Source organism: Bombus bifarius, unplaced genomic scaffold, assembly GCF_011952205.1.
Source record: "Bombus bifarius isolate JDL3187 unplaced genomic scaffold, Bbif_JDL3187 scf7180000009243, whole genome shotgun sequence".
NCBI classification, from domain to species: Eukaryota; Metazoa; Arthropoda; class Insecta; order Hymenoptera; family Apidae; genus Bombus; species Bombus bifarius.
In genome coordinates, this window is record NW_022884989.1 from 2177151 (window position 1) to 2192935 (window position 15785).

General features: G+C 33.6%; 2 protein-coding genes across 3 annotated transcripts in view; one reads left to right on the forward strand and one right to left on the reverse strand.

Moving 5' to 3' along the window:
- The window catches only part of LOC117214802 (calcium/calmodulin-dependent 3',5'-cyclic nucleotide phosphodiesterase 1-like), a 96028-nt gene that overhangs the window by 27852 nt on the left and 52391 nt on the right, over positions 1-15785 (reverse strand). The window lies entirely within an intron of this gene.
- On the forward strand, positions 1636-15355 carry LOC117214804 (alpha-glucosidase-like). The gene is made up of 9 exons (XM_033461154.1): positions 1636-1746; positions 2013-2185; positions 4405-4742; positions 7128-7253; positions 10764-11174; positions 12514-12769; positions 13208-13403; positions 14162-14302; positions 15179-15355. The coding sequence occupies exons 2-9, from the start codon at positions 2017-2019 to the stop codon at positions 15267-15269; spliced, it is 1728 nt and encodes a 575-aa protein (XP_033317045.1). The 5' UTR covers positions 1636-1746; positions 2013-2016; the 3' UTR covers positions 15270-15355.

Genomic DNA, 15785 nt, shown 5'->3' on the forward strand with positions numbered 1-15785 from the left:
GTCGACAGAACGAAAGACATAATTCATAAAATTGAAAAAAGATAAAACTCTAATTTGAATAGAATTAACATATCGATTCCTTGGTGAGTTCTACAGCGAATTAGGTTTTAAGATTTTATGATTTCTCGAATCTAAATTTATGACCTGACATACGGTGCTAATATAATAAATAATCGGGATTCTCTTAAATCCTGAATTGTCTTATTAGAAATACAGAACATGCGTGGAGCTGCTAACGCATCGCATACATCAATGAGTTCTAATGTATTTCGCGATGCTATTGGTAATCCTCATCTTAATGTCGTTCCAATTTATGTTGACGAAATTCTCGGATCGCACAGACCATCGCGTATCATAAATGCTAATTAACTGATTTACAATTTGATCGTACGATAATAATATTTGGATGTCTATAGTACGAAATATATTCAGATCAGATTTATGTGTACATATGCATAAAAAATTCATAGTTTTTAGTTTTTTTTTTTGTTTACATATACTTATATTTTAGAATATGTGAATATTCGTACAATTAACATAATCTTTGCGATCATAATAAGAAGATTAAAAAAACATTTAATGGGTTGTTGTATCGAATGTAGGTAGAATATTGAATATCAATGAATATAGATGGAAAATAGATAAAATCTATTTAAAATCTACTATATTTTATATTAAAATCTATTTATATTTTGGAGAATATATTTATTTCTTTAAGGTACTTTATTATGTTTCTTGTTATCTGATCTTCCGTTATTACAGCTGTGTATGGTTTTATGCCGCATTTCTTTTTTGTAATACTAATATCGTAGTAAATTAAAAGTCTCATTTAGAAAACGTATATTTTTTATATTTAATATTCATAATAGGTGTGCACTTTGATGTAACAAGCTTCTTAAATTTAATATTATGGGAAATAATAATACTCTCGACATTAAAGTTGCAGGTTTGTCTCTTAAATTAGTATGCTCTTTCATCGGACAAAACAGTGATTTAAATACATTTTACTTTGAAAATAAATTGATGGTCTTGTCAAAGATCGTCCTTCTACAAACAAGATTTTAAGCATCGGTATTATACGAATATTTTTAACGCTTGCTTTTAAAAGCAACGCAAACACCGATTAAACCACACATTTTGTTCGTATTCAAATAGAACTATTAATAATAGACTACGGATATTTATTCAAAACTCCTATTGTTACGCATACTAAGCACTAAAAGTAGTGATAATGCTCTGCTATTACTTAAAACGTGAAATATTAAGTAAATACAAGTACAATTTTTCAGGATTTTCCAATAAATGTATCCAATAGGTGTCCCAATCCTAATCGTAATGTTTATTGGTTGGCGGTATAAGTAAATTATGTTTGGACATTTTCGTTGCAATACAAAGAAAATGAAGAGAAATTCCGACCCTTTTATCGTATGAAGTTTACATTCTAAACATTTTATTAAATAGATCGTGTGGATATTCTTACTTACTTCACTAATTGACGAAATGTGTGTCTCCACGATAAGATGGCGTTTCCACAGACGAAAAGCAAATCGACCACGTTTCGATAAAAGTTAACAAGGACGATTGATCGTCGAATGTGTGTACCCTGCCACTGAAACTCTAGACAATTATGCGTTACATAACAAGAAGTGGTATAAAAGGGAAGCTATCCTGCACTACATCACAGTCGATCGTTATAACGCTGGCGAAATATTCCAGGCGGACATAATCGATCGTGTCTTAATTACTGTGAGTACCTCGAAATAAGCTAAATAACACCATATTGAAACGACAAATTGTACATTGTTAAGCAACATATTGCAAAAAGTAATTTATTCTGAAAAATAACTATTTAAACTTCAATATATATCGTGTTTATCACGAGAACAACCGGAACCGGTATCACGCTACGAATACCGAACTACGTGTTTACGATGTGGTGCAGAGTGCACCAAGCTCGAAGTCACGCGAATGATTAGACGACTAATTTCATATTCAACGTTTTGTGTGCTTAGGGACATGAGGGCGCTAATAGTATTCTGCCTAACGGTATTGCCGTTGGTCGCTTCATACTCATGGAAACCGACCGCACAATATTTGAGCAACAATTTGGTAGGCGCATCGGTCTATCAGATCTATCCCAGAAGTTTCAAGGACAGTGATGGAGATGGCGTTGGTGATCTTAGAGGTACGTTCCTCTTTTTCCTTGATAGTTTCAGTTTTTAAGATGTTCTTGTATTTTGTAATTACGAGTTCCTTTTTCTTTCATTACTTATGATCTCATTGATTGTTTAATCAATAGGATCATAATCAATAAGTATCGTTTGTTCGATATATATAATTTTACAAGGTAGAATTTGTGAAATTAATTAATAGTATTTAGTAGTAATTTATTTTCTCAAAAAGCCTCGATTATTGAACTTTGTATTATTTTACTACTATAGTAAAAATAAGTCTACCTAAGCGAAAATGAAATCTAACTGTTGTAATCGTAGGAAATGATTTTTTAGTCAGAGAATGTACCCCTAGTTACAAAGGATAATCGAAGGCGAAACTTTTGTTACGCTGTCGATCCACATGTCACGGCTCGTAAACGGATGCATAATTGCTTTTCCTTTTCGCGTCGTCTTTCGATTTGTTCGCGCGATTATGTAACCACAAGGAACAAAGACAAGTACGGTACGGATGTAATTAACAAGGAAATCTAAAAATGCAAACGTTAGCCGAGAAAAAGGAAAGTGAAGCGCGACAATCGCACGTGGAGAACTCTGCGGAAGAAGTTAATGTCGCTTAAACGCGAAAATAAATTTTAACGAAACTTCCGTTGCGTTCGCCTCTTCTGGTCGCTTTGACGCGGCTTAAGAGCGACGTGTTCCGGAAAAGAGTTTCAGCCTTTTTGTAATGCTCCAGCCATTACGAAAGATTTACACCTCTCTGAGTTAATGTCGCAAGCGACGTCATTGGAAAATAATTTTCAAGTTCCCGTTAGTTGAAATTTAACGAACACGTTCTCTTTTTATTTTCCTAAATGAAATGTTACATATATGAAACTTCGACGTATATTTTTCCGCGTTAATTTTTTGTTCTATTTATTTTTATTTGTTGTCACGATATTTAAGCTGATTTTGATAATTCAACGAAGATATTATTTCGAGAAAAAGTTTATTGCTATCGAATGAAGAATTTAATGACGTAAAAAAAATTTCAAATATGATCAGCACCAAGACTAGAATTTAATCGACATATCGAATTTAGACTACAAACGAAGAGGAAAGGATAATAATTGAAAATCATCAAAGAATTTAGGCATATTTGGGATAATTTTCAATTCACGAAGCGATAGATAATCGTATTATATTTTTCTACAAAACTCAGCTTCTTATTCTAGGTATCTGAGTAATCTACATTGTCTTCATAAACTTTAACATTTTATTGTAACTTAAATTTGAGATAAATTTGTTTCAGTATGTCTGAGCTCCGTTTTAACCAGCAATAACGATTATAAATGTAGACTGAAATGTTTCTTGTTACAATATTTTCTTGAAAATCTTCGAAAGGAAAATAAGCTACACTGATAACGAGCAACTGTCAGATAACAAGACCAGAAGGATGTAGGTCTGTATAGTAAAAGAGTGGAGAGTTTGTTAGAAAAGAAGAATCAAGAGAGAAATAATGTAAAAGCATGGTAGATGTTTACTTATACACGAAAAGAAATCAGTAATACCTGAGTTATTAATAAGTATCCTCATTAAATTTTCCTTCTTTCTTAAAAGCAATGTCCTAAAGTTACTAAAACATTCTGCTTAAATGATATGTCGAGTCTTCATTTTTCCAATGTTTCATTTAACGAATGTCATGTTTCAAAGGTAACTTGAATTGCGGAAACATTGGAAATTGATCTTTATGTATATTATCTATAAACAATTCTGCTCGAGGAAACCTTTTTGCTTGTGGCTTTTATAATTCTTTCTAGAAAACTTGAAATCGAATATTTTTCGCAAAAAGTATCAAGCATTTATGTGCAAGGAGCTTGAAAACGGTAGCAGATTTATCGTTGTATGTGTCAATAATTCAATCAAATTTACACAATCAAATTTATCACAATAGTTATTACTTTATTGAATGGATAAATCTATCACACCGTTCTGAGCCAAAAAACCTTTAATGCACGCGCTTACGAGAACTAGGGATAAAAACAAAAAAGCATCTTAAGCTTATCGATTAAATCTATCGATTATAACTAGGACTATCTTTTAGTTACTATTTCTTATAACTAACGCATCTGCATACGGATGGCGAGCACGAACTCACGTTGTCATTTTCAACACGATCAAATTGTCTTCTTTACGAATATAATTTATTCGTCGATAGAGTTCGACCAAAAAAACGAGATCTTCTCTGTTACAGGTGTCATAGAGAAGTTGGATCATCTGGTCGATGCGAACGTTGACATAATTTGGTTATCGCCCATTTTTAGCAGCCCTATGGTAGATTTCGGTTACGATATCTCAGATTTCCGGAACATCTACCCCGCATTTGGTACTATAAAGGATTTGGAAGACCTGATCCGAGAAGCGCACAAAGTGGGTATAAAGGTCTTACTGGATTTCGTCCCGAACCACACGTCGGATCAGCACGAATGGTTCCAGAAGAGCTTGAAGGGAATTAAACCTTACAGTGATTATTATATCTGGCATCCAGGAAAAGTATTGGAAAATGGCACCCGTGTCCCACCATCCAATTGGGTAAGTGCAATTTAAATTACTTAAAACGTTCTTCAGCCCTCAAAAACTACGATGGATCCAATAGGCAACACGCAAATTTTATTTGAATATTATTTGTTGTTATTTCTATACTCAGAGGTAGGATCACAATAGTTATTATCTTATTGAATGGATAAATCTATCACATCGTTCTGAGCCAAAAAAAACCTTTATTGCACGCGCTTACAAAAACTAAGGATAAAAACAAAAAGGCATCTGAAGTCTATCTATTCTAGTTACTATTTCTTATAACTAACGCATCTGCACATGAATGGCGAGCACGAAATCACGTTGTCATTTTCAACATTATTGTTTTGTGATAATGCTATAGTTAAGTTATTTACAACCATTGTGAATAGTAATATTGACTATCATTATTTACCATTTGGTTTTTCTTCTTATTATTATCATAATGATATGCAACCCGCTGAATTTTAAACACATCCGTCGCGTCGTTTCAGACTTTTCAATTTAAAACTTACCTTTGCGCCCGTAATTTTCGTGAAATACAACTGCCGGTATTCGTTGCTCGATGCTCGAGCCGCTTTAATTACTCGAAAAAAATTAAATTGTTAGTATTTACATATTTCGCGTTCCGACGTATCTCGGTTTTATACTTGCCCCATTGGCTATAAATAGTTATCTAATATTATTTCAATAGAAATACAGTGAAGCATGTTCTCGAATTTTTCTGCGTCGCATTCTTCGTTAATTAACGCGGTCGAAATATTTTCACGTGAAACAGTCGTCGATACGCCTATTACTTCCGCGCAAACAATATTCATGAGACATTTTGTACGATTCGTGTAACGAAGAATTTAAAAAAAAATGTTTGCAATGTTAGTAACTGTACGGGACAAAATATACATAAAAAGATATAAAAAAAACCTTTGTACCTTCTTGGTCGAAAAGTTTTGCCGATCTGCAGCGTTTCTTATGATTAGGAATGAACTTGAAGTACACTCGATAAAAGTTTCAGATAGAGTGCACTCATTCCATGTTTGCAACAGAGGTGAAAATATGTTATAACTTCATTTAGAAATGGACTTTACGATGTGAGAATGTCTTGTCACGATCTATTAAAGTTAGAGGATAATTACTTTTAACAATTTCATTGAGATGAAACTTTGATATTATTTGGTTGCTCGGAAACTTCATAGCGAAATTGATTGTGTCAGTAAAGGCTAAACGAAACATTTCTAATTAATCAATTTCAGAACCGAATCAAGAGTACTATTTGGTTAAAATTAATATTTTGATATTTGGTAAAAATTCGTAATAATTAATTCCCTTTCAATACTATTAAATACAGCGTAGAATATATTCACTGTCAAAAACGTAAAGAAGTTTTCGAATAGCTGAATATAAATGATCTTGAGAAGGCAGAGAAAAATGGAAGTAGAAGCGACAGTAGAAATGATGGCCGACAATTTCATAAGTTTGTAGCGAAACTTTTCCAAAGATTTCGCGATTTATGGTAGACTCGTAGTAGGTGAAGAGTATGAAATAGTACACTGCATATCAAGAACCTCGGAACAGAAATGGTAAAATATCAAAACAATGTTGCGCGGCGATAGTCTGCAGAAATTTTTGTACCTACGCGTTGCTCGTTATTTCCTCGTGAAAAGATCTGTTTACATCGTTTCATCGCGTAAGCAATGCATTTTTCGTCGAAATTTACATTTCTTCTTCGCTTGTAAATGCAGAATGAATTCAATTAAACTACCAGTCGTTTCTATTCTGTCGTTATCGACCAGAAAAGATCATTCAACAACAACCAAAACTGATACAAATCGATTGGTATCGCTGTTACCTGCAGTTATAAAATTTAATGGCCGTGTCTCGTTTCGAGATAAAAATAGTCAAACAACGTAGAAATTGAAACTGACAATTAAATCTTTCTTTTGTTAGGCATTTGAAACTTCAATGGCACGAATATCTAGTTACTTTCGAACGATCAACTTTACGATAATCAATTTTAACGATAAGTTCCCGATAATGTTCGTTACGATCGTACAATGCCACTGATCTATCACTGTAACAATTTTGAAAGTAATATTGACCAGAATTTTTAATTCGCTGTACTTTCAAACTGCGATTCGGAAATTTCGTCAAGTATGACATTTAGAATTCCATCTTTGTTTAAAAATGTAATTTCATGTTCTGAAAAAGGCAAGCTCGCATCATAGCTGAAGGCTATGATGTTCACGGTGTTGCTCGAAATATTTAAATTACTTTTTACACTTAATTTAACTTAATTAAACAATTTTTTGACAACCCGTTTCGACACAACGTGGTAAGAGCTTATGCAATCTTTGTTCATCCTCTATGCACTTTGCAAATTTACAAACACATATTCTCGCGCAGGTGAGCGTTTTCGGTGATTCAATGTGGGAATGGCGAGATGAACGTAAGGCGTATTATCTGCATCAATTCTCAAAGGAACAACCTGATCTGGACTTCTTTAATCCACAAGTGGTAGAGGAGATGCATGTGAGTATCGTTTGAGAAGTACATAGTTCTATTTAAATCTATCGTTATAGGTAAAATTGTTGAACTTGTTGATAAAGTATTCTCGGTTACTAAAGTAATCACGATATTCTTCACTAGGATTTACATATCTTTTTTTAATTTTAATCACAGATATCTTTAGTTGAATTAATAGTGTTTATTTTAACTTTGTTGAACACTGTTTTGGAACAAAGTAAACACATCGAAATACAACATTTCCAACACGTTCAACATCCAAAACAAATTTAACGCGAATTTATCCAATATTTTTGTTGAAATATAGTTTTAACAAGAAGAATATATTTTTTTTAATTGAACTATATGTAGTCTATGATACAGAATAAGACTGTGTCTCTCTTACTGTAGATGTAGACTGTAGGCTACTATAGACTGTCTGTAATTTCCCTTAAACCTACGTTTAAATCTGAGTAAATTTCCCATTATCTGTTTACCCCATTATCTCTTACACTTCTAATAATTTTAATGGATTTTGTTGTAACAGAAGCTGTTATACCGATAGAGACATTTTTTATCCACTTTATCGATACTTATAGTTATAAGAAGTTTTTCTATTATGTACGTTTTCATGACTATATTTACTTATAGATAGTGATATCTATGTTGCATCATCGAAGCTACAATATCGGATTTTCTCTTTATCGTATTATCTTAAATTCGCAAAAGTAATGAATTACGCGGAACTGTTAACAAGAGGGAAATAAATTCCGTCTGTACACGATGAACACGAGCTGTTTCCAATCTCTTCGAACGATGCTTCGTGTGTCAAGTATGAAGATTGTACGAACCTAACATGACTCAACGATCTTATCCTCAAACATATTTTCCGTTTTTTGCTCTTCTATTCTCTCCTTTTTATTTTTATCGTTGTTTTAATGCCTGGCAAATTTACGACAATAATAGATCTCGTTCAACGTCATCGTTAACCGTTAACCGGAGACCCAACAATTAACATCGTAATGAATCAAGGACCAAGATACGGTCAAACAGATATCGATTACCCGCTTTGATTTTATCATTTCCCACGAGACAATACCGAACCTTCAATCATTTCAGCCGAAGTTGCTGGTTTTTCGAAGCACGATCACTCGAAAACAAGAAAATGATGAGAAATAAAGATATTCGTTGCTTCGACGTGCTACCCGTTGGTTCAACGTGATCCCGATTGTTTTATCGAACGAACCGAACCGATTTCTAAGGAATATGAGTCACAGTTCGTCAACATCGTGGAATTTCATGACGTCTACGTCATTTCAATAGAATTAGCAAATCCTTTCTCTTTCATCTTTATTGCACGTTTCCTGTTAGTATTTAATATTTGGTCATATTTCAATTTATCAGAGAATATGATTAATGTTAGGAATTTTTAATAAGAAATTTTTCAAATATATATTTTATTAAGCGTATGCATTTCCAAATTGATCTAAAATTTCGCCATATACAATCACGATAGTCGTGTCCCATTGCATTGCTAATCAAACTTCAAACAGCTTCACATAATACACGTAGGTAAAGGTATAATATGTGGTAATTGTTCTAATTAGCTTCATGAGTCGTTTATACCTCAACGTCTGCCACTTCAGTATTCGCTACTTTCATGCATGAAACGACAGAAAATCTTTGGAAAAATATTTGAACTTGGTATGAAATCCGCGATCAATCCGAATCCATCCAGGATTCCGGCGATGTCTCGTGACTTTTTTCGGAATTCCGCGGTAAATTTGAATTTTAATGGGCACAAATTCGTTCGATGAAATTCGACGGACATCACGAAAACACGGTCGGTTAAATTCAGTCAGCCACGGTTGAAATTCAAGTAGGGCTGAAGCCGCTCGTTCCACTATCCAGCAAAATATAAATCTGACTACGGTTGCGAATGTTATAGCTATGTCGGGTTTGAACGACCATGGCTTAAAATATGCGAAATCGAGGGATACGTGGTACTTGCTTCATCGAATTTAAATGAACCGAAGGGGGAAACACGGCGCGATTGCGAGAAAGAAGTTGTAGAATACATACAAGAACATTATACAGTTAGGTTTTTCAACTATGCGCTAAAAAATATTCTGAATATCAGTCATCTGTAATTAAATGAAAAATTGATCATTTATGATATTCGAATAAGAAATAATATTTATTGCAGTGTAACCTCATTTATCCTTATTAGCTTCAGACGTACGAATTTATAATTGAGCTTTCGTACATGAAATTATTTATTTGTCCTTTCAAAATTCAAAGACTTTTAGGTAATTATACACGTTAGCGAAAATAAACTAATTTTTATGTTAACTTGTTAATAGATCAATATGATCGAATTGCTTGATATAAAAGAAAGCAAACATGAACAATAGATACGATCGTAAATATTATGTGAGAGCCAATAAATGGCAATCTATAATAGAAGTACTCATGATCAATTTCGCCGCGAAATCTTTCGGATATCGACATATGTCTCGCAACCATTGACTAATACGAATCAACCATACGTTACTATATCTTTCACCTACGATTACTTGTAGCGTCTAACAGTACGATATTGACATTTTAGCGCGGAAATCTAACGAACCCGACATCTTTGTTATAGAAACGTTACGAGTACGTATAAATTGGAAGAAATTTACCGAAGTACCGAAAGTACATACGAACATAGAAGTAATGTAATATAATGTGTAGAGACTTGAACTCATGAATAGTCATGCGAATCAGAAATAATAAAAGTATACCGGGGAAATGTATTGGTACAAAGGTAGAAACGAACACAATCAATCGAATTATCGGATGGTAAGCACGTGTACCTGTCCATTCAGAAACTGACTTATTTAATATCAGCCGTGTTAAAAGAAAATCAGCTCGCGTTAGAAAAATTACAGAATTTACTAAGTAAAAAGAATTTTATTTCTTTATATTAGAATCTTCTTTTACGTAGCTGAATACGATCGTAGCTTCGATATATGTATACAGTCAATTTTTATAAAGCAGATTTATTTCCAAGAGGACACGTTTCTGTAAAACAATCATCATCTTATGCTTGTAAAAGCACTTTCCACGGGTAAGGAACGTTCGTTCGGTTCGTATTTTTCTTTTACGCCAATTTGTTTTCGCCTTTTTCTCTGGCTCAACGTAATCGTTTCGCTGAAACAATTTGGCGAACTATATGGCTTTCAAGAGTACGACACAGTCGTTAATATAATCGTCGATGGGAAGAACTTTGAATTCGTAAAAAGTGTCATCGTCGTAGCTGGACGAAACGATAAAAAACAATGTAAAAATTAGAAACATGATTTATCATGATTTTTATTTGTGATCTACATGCATAATGTATATATTATCTCAACACGTAATAATATTTAAGATTAACATATTATATATATATGTATAATAATATTTTCGTTCTTGGATACGTAAAAACACTATTTCCAATGATATATTTCTCAAATAACATGGTATAACTCTGTGCTTATTGATATATTACAGGAGATTTTGAGATACTGGTTAAGGAAAGGCATTGATGGCGTCAGAATAGATTCCTTGCCATTTATTGCCGAGGACATGAACTTCCCAGATGAACCTTTGTCAGGTAAAACCAACGATTCTACTAGCCCTGACTACACCGATAGGGTATATACCATGCATCTGCAAAGAAGTTACGATTTGATCCCTGGATGGAGAAACGTCCTGAATGAATTTAAACAACCAAAATACATGTTCATCGAGGCATACGCAAACACGTCGATGACGATGAAGTATTATAAATATGGAGCAGACTTCCCCTTCAATTTTGGCCTGTTTCAAAACGTCCAGCCTACAGCGAACGCAACAACCTTAAAATCTGTGGTTGATACTTGGATGATGAACATGCCGAGAAATAGCATTGCTAACTGGGTGGTAAGTTACTAATATTTTCAGAAAGCCGATTAATTTTCTATTAGATTGTCATTTATCCCCATAAAACTTTACACATATATTTCCTTCAAAATATTGTACATTCAGTCAAAATGATTTCTACATGGTTCAATGCACTTCATCAATGTCTAAGTGATTTTATCATTTCAAATTTATTAAAATTATTAATGTTGAAATTCAAAATTTTCTGGACTGGAGTTATCATAGTTCGCAGTTTCTTTCGAAATAATTCATCCACCGAAAGATTGCCTGGCTGAAATATAATATAATATAATAATATAATCATAAATTTAGAGGAAGAATAAGCGAGGAAAAATATTGTACGATCAGGAAAAATGATCTATTTATATACTTGTACGTTCATCCTTTTTCATCATAATCTAGTCAACCCTTATAATCGTAATTCTATCTTATGATAGCATTAAAAATTACAAGAAAGTATCCTATCACTCCTAGCTTATTTCAAGAAGAAGAATTTAATTAGAACAGTTGCTTTCTTAAAATTTGATCAGCACCTATATCGTTTATTAATTCTATAACTAATTTTCCTTTTATTTCAATAATTTTACTCCTATCATATTCGCTCATATCGCATTTTTCTAAATTCGTAACAGGATGACAAACTTCCATTTTGGCATTTCTATATTCTCACTCACTCGCACACACACACACACGCATACACGTACGGGCGCGCTCATACAATTGTGGATGTTAACTTCTCCAACCTCGGCGAGGATCTGGAAAATTTTCTTCGCCAAATCCTTCCTCGATTCGCTTCTCTTCGTCTGTATTTGCTCGCCAGGAAGTTGGACGACGTGATTGTAGATCGAAGGAAAATCAAATTACTCTGGAAGCAAACGCACGAAACTGGTCGAACGTCGTTCGATTGGAAAAATGGTTGATAGCACCTAACTGTTTCGAATTCGAAGCTGCGCGATTGAACGGCGGAGGCAACGCGTGAACGAGCTTGAAAAATGTCCACAAAACGCCTGGAAGAGAACGAAACGAGCCTCTTTCCGCTCGCGTTCTTCGAATTCCACGAGCGCATCGAGCTTTTGTCGAACTCGTGTGTGCATCGGGCATTCGATCGAAAACCTAAAATTTCAAGCCTTAAAATCGATATTTCTATGTCGAGGAAAATCAACAAAAAGCGTTTGTTGGAAGAAATAGGACGATCGAGGAAAAAAGTAGAAAATCCCCAAACATTATATGTATTTAAGCTAAAATATCTTCAACTCAATACGATTACCGTTAGTTAAAAAAAAAAAGAAATAACGACGGATATATTAAATTTCTGAATACCTTAAAATTTTGTGTGCAGATCGGAAACCACGATCAAAAAAGAATAGTGTCGAAAGTAGGAGAACCACGAGCTCGTGCCCTTACCGTAATGACGCTTCTATTACCTGGCGCAAGTGTGACGTATAACGGTGACGAAATCGGTATGTCGGACACTTGGATCTCTTGGGAAGAGACACAGGACCCGCAGGGTTGCATGGCTGGTTTACTAAACTACAATACTGCGTCTAGGGATCCCGCGAGGACACCGTTCCAATGGGATGACTCCGTTTCTGCCGGTGAGTTTCCAATAAGATATAACTTTCACGCGAATGAAGAAATTTTCAAATGAGCCTTGATTTTCACATTTTTGTCGAATCATTTTTGAGATATTATTTCTCCATCGTGCCATAACATGTTTCACTCTCACAGATGAAACTGGAATTTCATTTCACGTCTATCAATTATTTTAAAATCAATTTCATCGTGTCATAGTAATAAAATAATAATACAGAATGTAGTAAAGAAAATGTTATCTTTTGAAAAATGCGAATTGTAGATTGTATCCTTTGCCTGTACAAATATCGTAAATACTGGTACGTTTGAGATGAATCTTCGTGTGAGATTTCAAAAAAGGAAGCTCCAATTCCAGAAACTCTAATTAACTAACTACAATTAACTGAACAAAAAAAGAACCAATAATCGCAAGAACTATGACCAAGTATTTCGATTTGTAGGATTCTCCACGAACTCCAATACTTGGCTGAGAGTCAACGATAATTACAAGACTGTCAATCTGGCTGCCGAAAAGAAGGACAAGGACTCGTTCTATACCCTCTACAAGAAAGTCTCAACGCTGAGGAAGTCACCGTTCCTTAAAAAGGCCGACTTAACTACGAAGCTGTTGAGTGAAAACGTTTTTGCGTTTGCCAGGTAAGGATAGTGAACATGTAAATCAAGATGATACTACGACCATTATATACCACGATTCGCTCGTCGAATATATTGCTAAACGCGAGAAAATTATGATTAATAGCGTGGCAGTATGTATCTACACTATCACCTACAAATGTCCAAATATTTTGGTCGATTTGTAATACAAATATTTCAATTTCACTACAAAATAATGCTGAACTAATAATTAACAGTAATATTTACTAATTTTCATGGAATTGCCAGACTATACGATTGGGTCATCTATTAAAAGACTAGAAGAATATATTTTAGCATTTAGCATTATGTATACTACTACATTTATTACTTAAAATTTACTACTTAAATATCACAGGTTCTATTAACGTCGGAAGTCTTTCTGTCAAATTAAGAATTTTCTTCGTCAAGCTTATAATTCAGGAATTAAAGAATCTGAGAATAAAGAGCTCGACGAATAATAAAATAGTTCTACGATTGCAAACGCTGACTTTACGATCGCGTATTGATTTTTGAAAATCGATTCGATCACGTTAGAATATTGTGCCATGTGTAGCTTCGATGATTATAAAATATAAAATTCTTAAGGTTTAATTTATCCATTTAATCGATACATTTGATTTGTGCAAATATCTTTGTACAATAGCGTGCAATTACTTGATCGCGATCATCGGCGTTTGCAATACGATGAGTCATGGTACTAAGAGTGCCTTCGTTTCTTAACGATACACTGTACATATGGAATATCATAATTTCTTCAGGGAAACCATGTTAGATGGATCTGTCTACACCATAATAAACTACTCGGATAAGGACGACGTAGTGGATCTGTCAGTATTCGAGAAAGCACCGAAGAAATTGGATGTGTTTTACGCTACTGCTAACTCTGTTGTGCTTTCTAAGTGAGTGTACAATTTCTCCAATTTTATTTATCTAAATTGCGTCGCTGCCATGACAAATTTATGCAATTGCGTCGAGTATCGTTTCATAGTTTCCTTTCTTCTTCCAACACGGTGGTAAATGTGAAAAGCACTGGAAATAATTCGCAAACTGTAACGTCGTTCTTCAAATTGAAAGAAAAAGATAAAGAAAAGGTAGAAAGAGAACGAACGAGACAGAAAGATGTCTTCAATTATTTGAAGAGAAATTGCGTATTTAACGATAATTGATTAAATAAGCAACGTAACATCTTTCAAACTTGTTGAGATTAGAGAATAAAAAGATTTACTTAATCCTTGCTGCGTTCTTTTAATCATTTTCGATTCAATTGTACTTTTCTAATATTAAAAGATATCTCAAGTTCGAAGAAAATATGAAAAACTGCTGATTTATGTCAAACAATTGCATGTTAAACGTTTTCTTGAAACGTTCGAAATATTTTCTGTCCCCTAAAATGAAAGCAAGATTGTAATATGAAAATCCGAGGAGCGCAGTTGGATTAAGTGACTCTGATGTTATTCTGTTCCCTGTTAAATTCTTAATCCACAGAATTATTTCATGTTTCTGCTATCATGTACTGATTTTTTTTTTTTTAATTAAATTATCCTATTACTTGCTACCTTATTAAGCAGAAACGTTTATTCCGACGTCTTATCAAATTAGTTCTTTTCTTGACTATATTTCTTTCTTTTAAATTAATTTCCATCTTATTATATATAAATTCCTATTGCATTATTTTTAGAGACGATGTCTTTAAATCGATGCTTTAAACATCCGTTTGTTAAACATTGTTGCGATGATATTAATTTTGTAAATTTGTTTGTTTGTTGGGAATATAGGTACGAGGTCACGGACATCAAGAAAGTAAAGGTTCCTGCCACGGCAGTGATAATCCTTATTGCCCCAGGTATCAAATTTGGATACATATAAATCTACAACAGATTCCTACGGTTTCTAAGTTCCAATACAAACATGTACCTCTAAATAATTGAAAAATATAGTTTTTTTCTTGCAAATCGTTGTATTTACATCTTAACAATAGTACAATGGCCAACGTTTCAAAAATAATCCAGTTACAATAATTTATCACACAGCCACGATTTGACGACCATTAAACTTATCGTTGCCTATCGCGATTATTATAAAAATATAAACCCTGCTATTAATCGTGAGACTGAATGGAAAAGTAATACGAGTGCATTTTTCCAAGAAACGAGATAAGTACGGAAAACAACAGTTACAGATTTATTTAAAAAGATATTATTACGAATAGCCTGCGATCGCTTACGCTTTTATTGACACTTATTTTTAATTTAAACTAACGTTAATTTAAATCAAATAATATAAAAATTTCATGGAAAAATATATAGGACTCGCGCAACATAAAGAAACATATAAAATAATATTACTCGTTGAGATATTTCTTAGGTGAAACAGATCTCCACT